Here is a 16,635-nt window from a genome sequence, read left to right as displayed (position 1 = left end):
ACGTCCTTTCTGCCACCATAATACTGTCCTTGACTAACGATGCCACAGCTCCCCCTCTTTTACCACCTTCCCTGATCTTACTGAAACATCTAAACACCGGAACCTGCAACAACCATTCCTGTCCTTGCTCTATCCATGTCTCCGAAATGGCCACAACATCGAAGTCCCAGGTACCAACCCATGCTGCAAGTTCGCCCACCTTATTCCGGATGCTCCTGGCATTGAAGTAGACACACTTCAAACCACCTTCCTGCCTGCCGGTACACTCCTGCGACCTTGAAACCTTTTTCATGACCTCATTACTCTCAACCTCCTGTACACTGGAGCTACAATTCAGGTTCCCATCCCCCGGCTGAATTAGTTTAAACCCTCCCGAAGAGCATTAGCAAATTTCCCCCTCAGGATATTGCTACCCCTTTGGTTCAGGTGTAGACCATCCCGTTTGTACAGGTCCCACCTACCCCAGAATGAGCCCCAATTATCCAGGTATCTGAATCCCTCCCTCCTGCACCCTCCCTGTAGCCACGTGTTCAACTGTTCTCTTTCCCTATTCCTTGCCTCGCTAGCACGTGGCACAGGTAACAAACCAGAGATAACAACTCTGTTTGTTCTAGCTCTAAGCTTCCACCCTAGCTCCTTGAATTTCTGCCTTACATCCCCATCCCTTTTCCTACCTATGTCGTTGGTGCCTATGTGGACCACGACTTGGGGCTGCTCCCCCTCCCCCTTAAGGATCCCGAAAACACGATCTGAGACATCACGGACCACGGCACCCGGGAGGCAACACACCAACCGCAAGTCTCTCTCGTTCCCACAGAAAGTTTATACATTAGTTTATACGATGTGTTGGCAAATTACTATCGTGCATCTTGCAGATGGTACATACTACTGCTACTGGGCGTTTGTCATGAAGGGAGAGAATTTTGAAGGTGCTGGATGGTTGCCAATCAATCAGGCTGCTTTGTTCTGCATTGTGTCGAGTTTCTTGAGTGTTTCTGGAGCCGAATTCATCCAGGCAAGTGGGGGCTATTCCATCACCCTGCTGATTTATGCATTACAGATGGTGGAGAGGCTTCAGGGAAATAGGATGCAAGTTACTCCCTGCAGGATGCTGAGCCTTTGATCTGCTCTTGCAGCCACTGTATTAATACCTTTGATCACATTTAGTTTCTGGTCAATAATAACCTCTAGGACGTTGACAGCAGGGATTTCAGAGACATTAATGCCATTGAACATCAAGGGATGATGATTAGATTCTCTCTTGTTGGAGATGGCCATTGCCCAACAATTGTGTGGCATGAATGTTCCTTGCCACTTGTCAGCCCAAGTTTTGATATTGACAAGGTTGCTGCATTTGGACAGGGATTCCTTTGGTATCTGAGGAGTCGTGAATGATGCTGAGCATTACGCATTCATCAGGTAACATGCCAGTACTGAGGTCATGTATCACTTGAGACAATACACTTAAGGCAAAGTGTAGATGGGAATTAACAGCAACACCCTGTTCCATCTGCATCCAGTGCCAACATGAAATAGGCCTACCTTATGTACAGAATGAACCTGATTCAGCCCAATTCAACTGTTTTGGTGCCCTCTCTCTGTTGTAAGGGAATAGGAATACTGAAGATGGATCTCCGGATGCTTGCTGGTTGGAGTGATGGAAAATCAAGAGTTCATGGGATGCTGCAAGTCCCTCATCATGAGGGCTCACTGTCAACCGTCCTCCAAAGTGTCTTACAAACATCTTAATAATAGCTACCAACAGGTCAAGAAAGCAGCTCACCATCATCTTTCCAGGGTAACTAAGAAGAGGCTTTGGAACAGGAGTAGGCCATTCAGATTGATTTGCCTGTCCACAAATCATTTAGATCATGGCTGATCATACCACTATCCTGCACTAACCCCATATTTCCCAGTATCATTAGCATTCAGAAATTTACCAATTTCTGTCTTGAACCTGCTCAATGATTAAACTTCCACATGTCTCTGAGACAGAGAATTCCAAAGACTCTCTACAATATGAGCATCTCCTCAATCTCCATATTAAATGGCCAACTTTCTCTTTCTGAGATTCTCTCTCCTGGTTTAAGGCTCACCAGTCAGGGGAAACATCTGGTGTGTACTCCGCTCCAGCCACCTCTCATTCTTCTAAATTCTATGAAATACAGGTGCACTTTCCTCAATCTCTCCTCCTCATTTCCACCTTCCCAGTGATTAATCTGGTGAACCTCACTGACCTCCCTCTGTGGCAAGTATATCCTTTATTAGATCAGGAGACAGAATTGTATACAATACTCCAGGTGAGGTTCTAAACAACTGTAGCAAAACATCTTTATTTCATGTTCAAATTTCCTTGTAAGTAGCCAACAGACTACTTGCTTACCTAATTGCTTACTATATTGTCATACCCATTTTTCCTCCATTTCTTTGCTGCACCTCTATGCTTTTAGTGACTTCACAATGACACTAAACTAGGGGGAATAATGAATTGTGAGGATGATGCTGAGTGACTTCAGAGGGACATTGGCAAGTTGGTGAAATAGGCGGACGCCTGAAAAATGAATTTCAATGCAGAGGAATGAGAGGTAATGCATTTTGGAAGAAGAAACAGAGAGACAATATATGCTCAATGTTACAACTTTGAGGGGAGTACAAGAGCAGAGGGACCTCCGGTTCACTTGCATGATTTTCTGAAGGTGGCCAGGCAAGCGGAAACAGTTGTTGAGAAGGCTTATAGGATCATTGGGTTTATAAATAAAGATATATAGTATGAAACTGATGCTACACTTTGACAAGTCATTAGTCGGACTACATTTGCAGTAGTGCGTGCAGTTCAGAGCATCTTATTTAAGGAGGGATGCTAAAGCCCTGGAGAAAGGTCAAAGGAGACTTACTAGAATGATACCAGGAATGAGGGATTTTAGATACAAGGAAAGATTAGAGAGATTGGGTTTATTCTCCTTGGAGGAGGTACGATTAGGAGGTGACATTATTGAGGTGTTCAAAATTATGAACAATTTTTGACAGGGTAAAGAAGGATATTCTGTTTCCAATAGTTGATGTGTCGGTAAGTAGGGGGTCACAATTTCAAGATTATCAGCGAGAGAGCTAGGAGTGAGAAGTGGAGGAACTTGTTTACTCAGAGTTGTTAGGATTTGGAATGTGCTACCTGCGAGAATGGTGGAGTTGGATTCCATAGGAGGTTTCAAAAGACAGCTGGATATGTATTTGAAAGTGATGAAGTTAGAAGGCTATGGTGATAGGGCTAGAGAGTGGACTAGCTGGGAAGTTCTCTCAGGAGCCAGTGCGGACATGATGGGTCCAAAGTTCTCCTTCTGTACTGTAAAATTCTACTATTCTACAATACTCAGGTACCATTGGGACACCCGCATTTCCCATCCACTCACCATTTAAGAAATAGTCTGTTTCTTTTGTTACCAATGTAAATAACTTCACTCTCATTTGCATTATATTCCATCTACCATGTTCTAGTCCATTCACTTAATCTGTCCAGTCTTCTTGAAGCCTCTTTACATACTCCTCACAACATACATTTATACCCTGTTTGATGTCATCGCAAATCTGGAAATATGACAATTAGTCCCCACATCCAAGTAATTTATATAGATTGTGAACAGTTGTGAACCTAGTACCGACCCTTGCGGTACTCCATTGGTAACTGCCTGCCGTCTAAACATCTGTTTATTCCTACTTTCTGTCTACTAACCAATTCACAATCCAATCAAGACTAGTAGATTTCCCACCCCAAATCTTATTTACTAACCTCCAGTGTGGGACCTTATCAAACGTTTTCTGAAAATCCAAACATATCACATCCATAGGTCCTTCTTTTTTTTACATTACAAGTAACATCCTCAAACAAACTCCAACAAGTTTGTCAAAGATGATGCATCGTTCATAAATCCTGGTTGACTCTGCCCAACATTACCACTATTTTCTACATGTTAGGTTATTACATCATTTTTAATTGATTCTAACATTCTCCCTACTATTGACATCAAATTAACAAGTCCGCAGTCCTCCATTTTCCTTCTTATTCATTTCTTAAATACATGGACTACACTTGATGCTTTCCAGTTTCCAGGAACTTTCCCCACATCTATAGAATTGTAAAAGATAATCAACAGTGCACCCGCTATCCCTAACCATCTTGTTCAATACTTTGGGATGTAACTCACCTGGTCCAGGGGATTTATCAACCTTAATCCAGTTGACTTTTAAAGTGCTACCTCTTTATCAAAATAAATTTCTTTTCATTGTTCAGTTTCACAAATCCCTTGGTCATCTGGGAGATTTTCAATATCTTCTTCCATGAACACAAGCAAAATAACTGGCTAGTTTCTCCACCACTTCCCTGCTGTTTGCTATAAATTCTCTAGTCCATTCGTCCAAGCTAATCTTTTCACACTGATATACTTAAAAAAGATTTTACAGTCCACTTTTATGTTTCTCACTAGCATGCATTCATATTTTTCCCCCTTCCTTTATTTGTTTCTTGATCCTCTTCAGACTTACCACTTCTTTTGATCTGATGCAATTTTTAAACTTCTTTCATTAGCCACAGTTGATTCGCCATTCACTTTGAGTGTTTGTGCCTTAGAGGAAATTATCTCTATTGTGGACCATGTAGTATTTCATTGTCATTGTCTACTGTTAAATCTTTTATTGTATTTTCCCAAACTGTCTTAGCCCATTTGCCCCTTATTTTCTCAGATTTTTTTTTGTTCAGATGTAAGACCCCGGTTTCAGAATGAACTACGCTGTTTTCAAATTTAGTGTAAAGTTCTATCATATTATTATCACTATTTCATAAAGAGTCCTTCACAATGAGGTTATTAATGAGCCCTTTCTCATTACATAACATTAAATCCAAAATAACCCAATTTCTATTTGGCTCCTCAATGTACTGCGCCATCTCACGCACACTCCAGAAATTCCACCTATAGCATTAATGCTAATTTGGTTTACCTAGTCTGTATGTAAATTGAAGTTGGCCATTATTAATCTATTAGCCACATTATCTGCAACTCTAACTTCCTGATTGATAGTCAACCTTCACAATCTTCCTACAGTATGCACCCAGAACGAGAAACAATACTAGTTGTGTTTTATGTGGCTTAATACAACTTTCTTGCTTTTATTTTCGATGCATCTATGATAAAGTCCGGGATACAATTTGCTTCATTATATGCTCTTAATCTGTCCACAACTGACAGTGAATTATGCACTTACACACCCTAGTCCCTCTGCTCCAGTTCCTCCTTTAGAATTTCACCCTTAACTTCAAATTGTCTCTCTGTGCTTTTTCAATGAAAATGAATCATTCACACTTAATGAATGGATAAACTATCAGGAGAGAAGACCCTGATTCTATTCTTCTCATGCTGGCCCAACAACACTGAAGCCAACTAGCTCCACAAACGACCTGGTTCAGATCAGCTAACACAGCAGAGACTGAGATCGGAAGCTAGCACCCTCTAGGTCTTTCGTACACTTATCTACCTAGAAAACATATCAGGAAAAGAACTCCAATCTACTTATCAGAGCAAAGCTTTGTAAAGTGATATCATATTGGGGAGGAAACTGGCTACAAATCCGAAGATTTAGAATTATCTGAGCAAGCCCCAATGTTCAGGTTGCGTTCATAGTTTAATCATCAAGGAAGAACAGTTCGTATACTGTAAAAACTGGACTTTTTTCACAATGTCGTCTACGTTGGGAGCATACAATTAGCTCTACAATGGCTGCTTACAACGGGTCTTTATTTAGGTGTAGCATGCACCAGGAAGATGTTGAAGAGTTGGAACACTTTTTTTTTTTACATGTTGCTTGCAAAATCAAGGACTGTGACATAGTTTTTGGAACTCAAAGTTGATTTTGAACGGTTTGAAAGATTCACTGTGTACAGCTCAGTGAGTCAGCATGGTATTTAATTGATTGAAAAAGAAGACACTGAAGGTATATTTGGAGACAATTAGGGAATTGAAACTTGACAAAAAGTACCAGTGTAATTATGAACAAAGATTGCACATTTGGCTTAAAATGAATAAAATAGAAGTTGACAATAAAGAAAATGTTTCCCTCACCTAAATAGGACCAAATGCTTTTGATGTAGTGACTAACAAGTGTTACCCCAGAGACTGCAGTATTTTATGGTCAAATTACAAAGATTCTCAACTGATAATACAGCATGTTTAAGAATTAAATTGCACAGAGAGCTGCATTCAAAGGAAGTAGTTGCCGAGGGAGATAGTAGCAGATTATGTTCTCCAGCTAATGAAACTTATTTGCTACTGTGGGCAGAGCACGAACTTAGAACTCAACCTTAAAGAAACATCTACAGAAGGCTGAAGAAACAATAAGATTCAGGCCAGCTTTTGAGAAAAGGAAATAAGCTAACGTGGGAAGGTTACTACAATGAGACCTAGGCTATAGAAATGGTATAATGGGAATACTTTTCCTGAGATGGCAAAGGAGATCCACTAGATTTCAATGAGATCCAGACCACAAAAGATGAGAAATGATCCATGGTCAGACACAAGAAAACACTGGGAACGAATATATGTGGATTTCTTTGAGGTGAAAAGCAACTTGCTTTGGTCAATAGCTAAAGCAAATAGATAAATGTTGAGAGTCTACACCCAATACCAAACTGCCAAAACTGCAGAGGTCTTGAAAAGCTGTTTAGCAATTTATGGGTTGCCAAAGGTGCTGATGTCAGATAATTGCCCACAGTTTATGTTAGAACAGTTTGAAATATTTCAGAGCAAAAATGGAATTAACCATTTATAATATCACCATTTCACCCAGCATCAAGAAGTGCTTCAGAAAGAAGTATGTAGATAGTTAAGAAAAAAATGGAAAAATAAATATTCACAAGTTGATAAACTAGGTAGTCATTTCCATGTTTACCCTATGACACAGATTAAAACAATCTTCTGTTCCCTTACAGAACAACCCACAGTCTACAACAGGTTGCTCATTTATGGGTTAATGTTTAAACACCGTCCAAGGACAAGGACTTAAACCTAACATCAATAGCAAAGTAAGAGCAAGACAATGTAAAAATGAGTCATGGTGCACCAGGCATGAAATGTTCAGTGCTTGTCAAAAGATCATGGTGAAAAAACACCAAGGTGAGAAAGGAAAGTACATGCTTAGAGTTGTTGTAGACAGACTAGGTGCAATCACTTAGAAAAATGGAGAGTCAGTGTCATGTAGATCATTTGCTTGAATGAGGAGGAGTGACAAAAGGAAAGTATGATAAAATTCCTACACTCCAAATTTAACGAGACAAAGGTTTTCATTAATGCGAATCAGTATCAGAGCTCCAACCATTAAGTGGAATTGTTCATCAAAGTAAATACTCAGATTTGACACAATTAGAGATGCTGAGAGAGCAGAATCAAGCTGTAGGAAATAGGAGACACGCTCGCTGAAAGAGAAACAGCCAGATTGGTTAACTGAAAGATTGCAGGAAGGAAGAACAAATAAATTATTTTTATTATTTATCAAATAATATTTTTGTGAAATACATACTGATATTAAAGAAAATTTTTCATTGACATTTAAATTACTGGGGCAATTTTAGACACACATTTCTGTTGTGAATACAAATTTGCAACCCAACCTGTTAAAATTTTAAGGTATTGTTGATGCCGGAACATTGTTTTCTGAGAATAGAAGAACCTGCATCGGTCTTTATTTTAAAGCAGACTTTGTTTTTATTAGTGGAGAGAAATGAAAATGTAAAATCTGAGCATTTTGTCATACAGCTCTCTCTGTTGGGGTGATGTAAAAGACAGTTTGACAAAGTATGCTTACAGTGAGACAACATGCGAGACTTTTGTCAGTGCAGTATTCAATAAATATGAGGTCACCTCACAGGTGTTAAAAAACTCACCTTCATTTTTGTCTATTTTGTTGATCATCCGTCTCAAAGGGTCAATGTACTTTGATAGCTGTTTTAGTTTGTCCAGGTACTGCTGTTCCTCAGTCTGTGTCCGGCCGGCTGGGCTGGGAACCGAGCCAGGGTTCACTGTAACACCAAAGGAGGATGCTTAGCTTGGATTTCAGGCTCTTTATAAAGCAGTGCAGGAATTTATGGCGACATTATTTCCTATACCTTGTAATGTTTTAGACACACACACAGTTAAGACAGAGCAAGACTCTGAAACTTACACAACTGTTAGCCTGCCAGCAATCTGATCTGGTAGAGAGTGCTACCATATGGTATTTAGTCTGCTACAGGGATACTGAGAGCTGGTATCTACTCTGGTACATGGTCACTGGGAGCTGGTATCTACTCTGGTACAGAGTCACCGAGAGCTACTACTTGTTCCAGTGCAGAGTCACCGAGAGCTGATATCTGCTCCAGTACAGGATTACCGAGAGCTGGTATCTGCTCCAGTACTGAGGTACCTGCAGAGTCCAGTACAGGATAAATTTGGTTTGGTAACTACTCCAGTGCAGAGATACCAAGACCTAGTATTTGCACCAGTTAAGTGTGAGCCACCAAGCCAATGTACCAGTCACAACACACAGTATGGCCTAATTAGGGACAGTCAGCATGGCTTTGTGCAGGGCAGGTCATGTCTTATTAACTTGATTGAAGTTTTTGAGGTGGTGACAAAGATGGTTGTTGAGAGTACAGCAGTCGATGTCGTCTACACGGATTTTAGTAAGGCTTTCAACAAGGTCCCTCATAATAGGCTCATCCAGAAGATTAAGATACATGGGATCCGTGGTGACTGGGCCATGTGGATTCAGAATTGGCTACCAATAGAATGCAGAGGGTAGTGGTGGAAGTATGTTTTTCTGGCTGGAGGTCTACGACGAGAGGTGTTCAGCAGGGATCCGTACTGGGACCTCTGCTGTTTGTGACATATATAAATGATTTGGATGGAAACATAAATGGGTGGGTTGATAAGTCTGCAGACGATATAAGATTGGTACTGTTGTGGATAGTGTAAAAGGTTGTCAAAAGATACAGTGGGATATAGATCAGTTGCAGATATGGACAGAGAAGTGGCAGCTGGAGTTCAAGCCAGATAAGTGTGAGGTGCTGCACTTTGGGAGACCAAATGTTAAGGAAAAGTACACAGTTAATGGCAGGACCCTGAACAGCATTAATGTACAGAGGGGGTCCATAACTCCCTGAAAGTGATCACACAAATTGATAGGATAATAAAGGTGATGCATGGCATGCTTCCCTTTTTATTGGTTGGGGAATTGAGTACAAGAGTCAGGATGTCATGTTGCAGCTTTGTTAAGACTTTGGTTAGGCCACACGTAGAACAGTGCGTTTAATTCTGGTTGCCACATTACAGGAAGGATATGGATCCTTTGGAGAGGGTACAGAAGAAGCTTACCAGGATGCTGCCTGGATTAGAGGCATGAGCTTTAAGGAGAGGCTAAAAAAAACCTGGGTTGTTTTCTCTGGAGCGTTGGAGGCTGAGGGGAGGCTTGATAGAAGTTTATAAAATTATGTGATGCATAGATATGGTTGATGGTCAGAATTTTTTTCCGAGAGTTGAAATGTTTAATACTAGGGGCATACATTTAAGGTGAGGGGGGAAAGTTCAAGGTGACGTGAGGGGCCAGTTTCTTTTTACACAGAGAACGGTAGGAGACTGGAACGCTCTGCCAGGGGTAGTGGTGGAGGCAGATACAATAGTTTAAGGGCTTTTTAGATAAGCACATGAATATGCAAGGAATGGAGGGATATGGACCAAGGGCAGGCAGAAGGGATTAGTTTAATTTGGCGTCATGTTCGGCACAACATCATGGGCCGAAGAACCGGTTCCTGTGTTGTATAGTTCTATGTTCTATAACATCTGACACAGGAAGCAAATGTGGACCACAAACTCCAACAATTACGAGCCATTTACACAAGACTCCAACCTTTTTTTTTTAAACAAAGAATAGTGCCACTTTGTAAATGCTTGTCCATTTACACTTACTTTTCAGTACCATAGGCTCTTGGTTTATCTCCTCTCCATTTGACAGCAGTTCTCAGCCCCACACTGTGGCAGCCTTACTGATACTGGTTCTCAGCCAGTGGGAACTCCTTTACAGATCAGTGTCTAATCACAGGGCTCATTAATAAAACTGTGTCTGGTACACACTTCAGGTATCACACTTACAGCTCTACAACTAAAAATTTTAAAACTGGGCCCAAATTCAACAGCATTTGGAATAAGCAGAATTATGGACTTAATTGAGTGTGCAATATTAATGTGCATTGCAATGTGGACAAAGTAATTTCACACATTTCTGTTAGATACTGGCACTCTCATCATAGCGCAAGGATTGAATGTCTGTCATGTTTAAAAATGCAAATTAATTTGATTCACTAGATATTGATTGTGGGTACAATATTGATATTAACTCTCAAGTCGCAGTAAGGCCATGAAATTCATTGCTAGCTGATATTTAGATGAAGACTCCTGTAAATGTAGTAGGGATGGGAGTGGAGGCATTATAGCTCCTGTAAGACATCAGAAGGAAGGGCTTGCTCAAAATGAAGAAACTAGTATTACGCCCACTCCCCCAACCTCACTGATTCCAATGGGTAAATTTTTAAAATTTATTCGTTCATGGGATGAGGGCATCGCTGACCAGGCAGTGTTTATTGCCCATTCCTAATTGCCTAGAGGCAGTTCAGAGTCAACCACATTGCTGTGGGTCTGGAGACACATGGAGGCCAGACCAGGTAAGGATGGTAGTTTCCATCCCTAAAGGACACTAGTGAACCAGATGGGTTTTTCCGATAATCAACAATGGATTCATGGTCATCATTAGATTCTTAATTCCAGATATTTTATTGAATTCAAATTCCACCAACTGCCATGGCGGGATTCAAACCAGTGTCCCCAGAATGCTATCTGGATCTCTGGATTAACAGTCCAGTGATAATACCACAATGCCATTGCCTCCCCTAATGTGTCACTCTGCGGTTCAGAGAACATGAAGTACCAGTGTTGACTCTGGGTTGGTGCAGCATTGGTTGATGTCAGCTCAGCTATCAATGGACAGGACAAGGCATCCCTAGACTGGCAATGTTAGGAGTAAATGAACAGGAATCTTTGCTCTTGCTGCTGTGATACAAACTATAGGCTTGTTGCTGTTAAGCAGAGAGAGCTGGCCCACTGTGGCTTCCCACAATGTTGAATAGCCTACCAAAGTTACATACCATCACGATCAGAGTCAAGCAGGTATTGAAAGAAACCAAACTGGTCAACAAAATAAACACATCAGAGAAACCCACTGTTGTTCTACTTCAAGCAGAGAGCTACAATAAACATTCACCTCCTACTTTTAATCTTGCTAAGATGTGCCTCTGACAGTTAACTCAATTGCAGGCCTCTTCTGATGCTGAACTGAATGATCAGGGTACAGTCAGCCACCTGGGAAAGTCATGTGGCATTAACATGACTGGCAATGACTGTGCCTGTCACCCACTGCTCAGAATTTTTCAATGGTGTACAGCATCATGAGTGACATATGGCTGATGACCACCTTCAACACTGTTTCAAACCAGGCAAGCTGTCAGCACAGCTTGGAGATGGTGCCATTGCACTTCAAATTGAATCCAAAACAACGTTATGCCACAGGTATCAGTCTTTCTGTTAATGGGATGGAATGACAGAATTGTTATGGCATAGAGGATGCCATTTGCCCAATCTTGCTTGCATCGGCTCGTCAAACGAGCATTATTACCTGGTGCCAATCTCCTGCTTTCTCCCCATTTCCCTGCACATTTTCTATCCAAATAATCATCCAGTGCCCTCCTTGAACGCCTCCACCACAATTGCAGGAACTGCATTCAAGACCCTAACTAATCGATACGTGAAAAAGTGTTTTCTCACATTATTCTTGCTTTGTTTATTCATCACTTTAATTCTATGACCTCTCATTCTTATTCCATTTACAAATGGTCCAGCCCACTCATGATTTTCAATACCTCTACTAAATCTCCTCTCAGCTTTCTCCTCTCCAAGGAGAACAATCCCAGCGTCTTCAATCTATCCTCAGAAACGAAGTTTCGCATTCCTGAAACAATTCTTGTAAATCACTTCTGTACTTTCTCCATTCACATCCGTCCCAAAATGTGGTGTCCACAACTGTACACAATCCTCCAGCTGAGGTCTGACAAGTGTATTCTACAAGTTCAGCAACACCTCCTTGCTCTTGTCCTCTATGCCCATATTAATACAGCTGAAGCCACTGTATGCTTCCATTTGCCCTGCTGCCTTCAATGATCTATGCACATATATACCCAGGTCCCTCTGCTCCTGCACCCCTTTAGAATTGTCCTCCCTATTTAATGTTGTTTTTCAGTGTTCTTCCTACAAAAGTACATTACCTCACTGTTCTCCACAATGAACCTCATCTGCCACTTTTCCACCCAAACAACCAACCTGTCAATGTACTTTTGGAATTTCACACTGTCCTCCTCACAAGACAGATGATTCTAGACAGCGTAAGACAATTAAAAGTAAGATGTTGTCAGGTGCTATAACTTAACTTAACAAGATAATTGTAAACACCATACCTGGAGTATTGAGGGGGCCTGGGGAAGGGACACTGAAATTCTGCGGTGTCCGTGCTGCAGCTGGACTCTGCGTCGTCTGTGCTGATGGACTTGGCAGGAAGGCACTTGGTGATGGAGCTGGACCAGAACTGCAATAGATCAGTCAGAGTTGTATTGCTTTTTGACAGTCAGTGGACATATCCCACAATATCTCTCATTGCAGGAGATTTCACAACTGGTTTAGCAAAAACCGTCAATCTTCTTCCAACATGCTTTTCTGGTAAAAAAACTCAATAACTTTAATTCTCTTTGAAGCCCAAATCTGTGCAAAAGCTCAAACACTACTGTCATTTTTGGAAAATGTTTTTTGTTTCACTCTTGCTCATTTCATGATAGGCAATTCCATTCCCACTCTACCCTTCCATATCAATACCACCTCCCTCAAACCTTTTTCTATACCCAAGTTTCATTCTACACACACTGCATGCCGAAATCAGGGCTCACTGCAGTATCCTATTTCCATTCATGCTTTGCTATGAGCTTAAAAACAGGAGCTTTGGGCTTTTTTGAGTCTATGACTTTCAGAATTAAAATACCACTTTGGTGTTACCAAACCATCAAGTTTGAGCTTTGCACCTTGCTTTCTTCATAAACTTAATATTCCCTCTGTATTATCTAGACTGTCTGTTCTTGAATGGCTCAGGCACATCCTATTTACAATTCCTCGCAGTGATCCATCTAGAACTTCAAAAAGAGACATCAGTCCAATCCATCTCCAGGTCCAAAAATACATTATTTATTGCATTCATGGAGGAAAAGTTGATCTTTAGTATTCTGTTTTAAAAACACCAGTTGCATTGTTTCCTTAAATATGTATATCGACCACATTTTCCTCGGATCAATGCTACGACAGTGTTTAATTAAGATGTTTCTTGCCCTTTAAACAGTTAAAAGGTATAGATGGTTTAGAACCTGGTGTACCCAAACTATCCTCATGAGTGTCTCTGCGTGATGCTGGTAAAATAGTATGAATACTTAGATACTAAAAGTGAGGCTAGTTATAGTTTAATATAAAAATTACAGCTGGTCCAGAGAGTTTAAGTCAGGTTGGCATATTAAAGCCAGTCACTGAATGACGTGGTCCCTCAGAGAATACACCGTCACTTAACGTTGCATGAATGAATTACACTTTAAGACCTTAATGACGGTAATTACTTCATCATTGATGTACACTTAAAACTACAAAGAACAGGACAAAATAAGGTGGATAAATGCACACCTGGCCAAAACAACAATTCAAAAGTGATTTCACATCACACAGAATTTGATTTCCTGACAGATCAGTTAAGTACATGTTATGCATTCCACCTTAATTGTGCAGATCTTAATCTGGATGTAGTGAATTTGCAAAAGGAAAGTTAAAATATCTTAAATGGCTATACTCTTAATAGCAACAACTTGTTTTCAATATGGCACAGTACAAGTATATCTTTTAACCTTTGTACACTAAAGAACATTGAAAATGCATCAACGTCCCCAATTCACGAATGTCACAAGAAGGAAGAGTAAAAGAATATTGTAGATAACTGTGTACCAATCTTACCATTTTTCTGTAATCTCTCTTCCCTACCAATTTTCACACTAACCAGTTCTGATGAGGTATGACTCAACTGAATGATGGAGCAGGCTTAGAGAATGATCTACTCCTGTTACGATTTCTTATGTTCTTCTGTTGTTCCAGTAGTGCTTGTCCTGGAACAGGATAACGTAGCTTCCATACTTATTAGCAAATGCCTTAAAATCCATATATATAATATTTATAGATTATCCCCTATCTACTACTTTAGTCAACTTTTCAAAAAAATTCAGAAGTTTTTCAGACATGACCGACCCCTTATTGACTCTAATTCCTGAAGTATAAAGTGTTCAATCATATTAAACACCACCACAAATGTCATACTCATGCCTAATATTCTATCCACCTTCCTGACCTTTGTCTCAGCCTGAACAAGTCTGCCTGTACCACTGGCAATCTATTCAATCCCACCTTGATCTTTCCCATCAGGAATACCGTCTAGTATCTACACTGTACACTATATTATTCATTTTCACTGATGAAACCCTCAAACACGTTTTTTAAAATCATTTTCACACTACTATTCTCATAGTGTCTTGGCGTGCTTTCCACATATTCTGTAAACTCTACTTCAACCAAAGCTCTGCTCCCTATATGCTGTCCTGCACCACATATTCTTCACCAACCACACCTGTCTTTGCTGAAACAAACACAGGGCACTGGAGAAACTTGCCATGTCTGGCAGCATCTAGGGAGACAGAAACAGGGTTAATATTTCGAGACCGGTATGACTCTTCCTCCAAACTCTTAACAATCATATCAGACTTGAAACACTAACCCTGTTTCTCTATCCACAGATGCTGCCAGACTGGCTGAATTTCTCCAGAAGTCTGTTTGTTTCAGATTTCCAGCATTCCTGCAAGGTTTTGTTTTTAATCCTGTTTTTACAGGTTTTGGATCTCTGTCTTTTAACGTCTCAAATTTAAAACTCTTACTTCTCTTCACTTTACCACTGAAGACAATGTCATAAGTCCTCTTGGCTCCACAGTCTGGAATTCACTCCCTAAACCACATCATCACCTCCGGCTCCTCCTTAAAAAAACCTCTGTTGAAGTGCTTTAGTACATTTTTCTACAATAACGGCACTGTGTAAATGAAAGTTGTACAAACATGAAAGGAGACTTAATGCAAGATTTCAGCGAAGTATATTCAAACTAAGGGCTTCCAGCACTACAGTTACTAACTTAGGGCACTATTAGGTTATGGGGCAAAACCAGTGAAACAACATTAGACGTTGGAGTATAGCCAGCGGATCATGCTATTAAACTGACAATTAGACAATGCAAAACATTAATAGCTTAAACAAAAATTGATAATTTGAACACTTTCAGACTGTGATATTCACACTATAATTAAACAGACAAATAACAACATTAACTTAGCAGGCAGGTGGGACTAGTTTAGTTTGGGATTATGTTTGGCATGTACTGGTTGGAGCAAAGGATCCGTTTCCATGCTGTATGACTCTATATTATTTTAAACAAGCAAAATCTTTTACTTGCACTCCATGCTGAAAATCAGCAATATATATAACAAACAAAGAAAAGTACTATAATTTTATAAAGACAGCACACAGCAAGACAATGCATACTTCATCTCCTGATTGCTTTGCCAGTGGACACTCGATTGCCAATTAATACCAACATTATTTATTTTAAAGAACCCCATTACCATGAAAGTAAGAACACAAACTACAGTAGCAGCAACACATTCAAACCCCAGTCCCTCAAATCTGGGATGGAGGGAATATTCAATAAAATAGCTCCTGAAACATCCTTAACAGCACTTTAGCCTCCCATGTTAGTTCTTCTATTGATATTGCAAAGTTAACAAATTACAGAACTTTTACTGAAAAAGTGACAGCTCAGAGATGGTGCTGAGCAGCAAATAAGGCCACCTTACCAGTATTGATCAAATTTTCAAGAACATCTATCCTGCCTGCTTCAATGTGCTTCTCAGAATTTGTTCTCTGTAGAAACATGGCATTGAAAGAGTCAAAACATCTTATTTCACTCACCTCACAGAGCTCTGCTGGGATGAAGGTGGCTGAGGAGATGGCTGTGGCTGCGGTGGTGGAAGCATCGTCTGCGCTTGCTGAACTGGAGAAGGTATCATGGCAATCGCATTGTTAACCTGTAGTTAGGCAGACACAAGCAATGCAGGCAATGAACACCTACAATTTCACAGGACACACCTCCTGCATCCTTCTTCATCTGCTACTAGCACAGGCTGCAGAATTACCTTGCAGGACAGAGTGCTGTCTTTAAATACCTATCCCACATCATCACAAAACCTTGTCACCGCTCTCTATAGGTTACTAAGACAAATCTACAATGCCCTACCAACCAAGTCTGAGTTGAGATTTGGTTGGATTGATTAAAAATAATTGTGAATCAGAGGAAATTTCCTCTTCTCCCCCTCCTCCAAGACGATACACTGTTTT

The 16,635-nt window shown here is 40.4% G+C and overlaps 1 protein-coding gene across 1 annotated transcript in view; it reads right to left on the bottom strand.

Annotated features, from left to right (window-relative positions):
- Positions 1–16,635, bottom strand: part of med15 (mediator complex subunit 15) — a 97,308-nt gene that overhangs the window by 25,304 nt on the left and 55,369 nt on the right. Inside the window, exons 6-9 of the mRNA XM_048611684.1 lie at positions 16,210–16,325; positions 12,578–12,705; positions 7,925–8,059; positions 3,713–3,719 (exon numbers count right to left, since the gene is read on the bottom strand). Coding sequence (XP_048467641.1) covers positions 3,713–3,719; positions 7,925–8,059; positions 12,578–12,705; positions 16,210–16,325 — 386 coding nt within the window. The remainder of the gene's footprint in view (positions 1–3,712; positions 3,720–7,924; positions 8,060–12,577; positions 12,706–16,209; positions 16,326–16,635) is intronic.

Source organism: Rhincodon typus, chromosome 24 (genome assembly GCF_021869965.1).
Source record: "Rhincodon typus isolate 14 chromosome 24, sRhiTyp1.1, whole genome shotgun sequence".
Classification (NCBI taxonomy): Eukaryota; Metazoa; Chordata; class Chondrichthyes; order Orectolobiformes; family Rhincodontidae; genus Rhincodon; species Rhincodon typus.
Note: the sequence above shows the minus strand (reverse complement) of the source record. Positions and strands in the feature narration are given on the sequence as shown.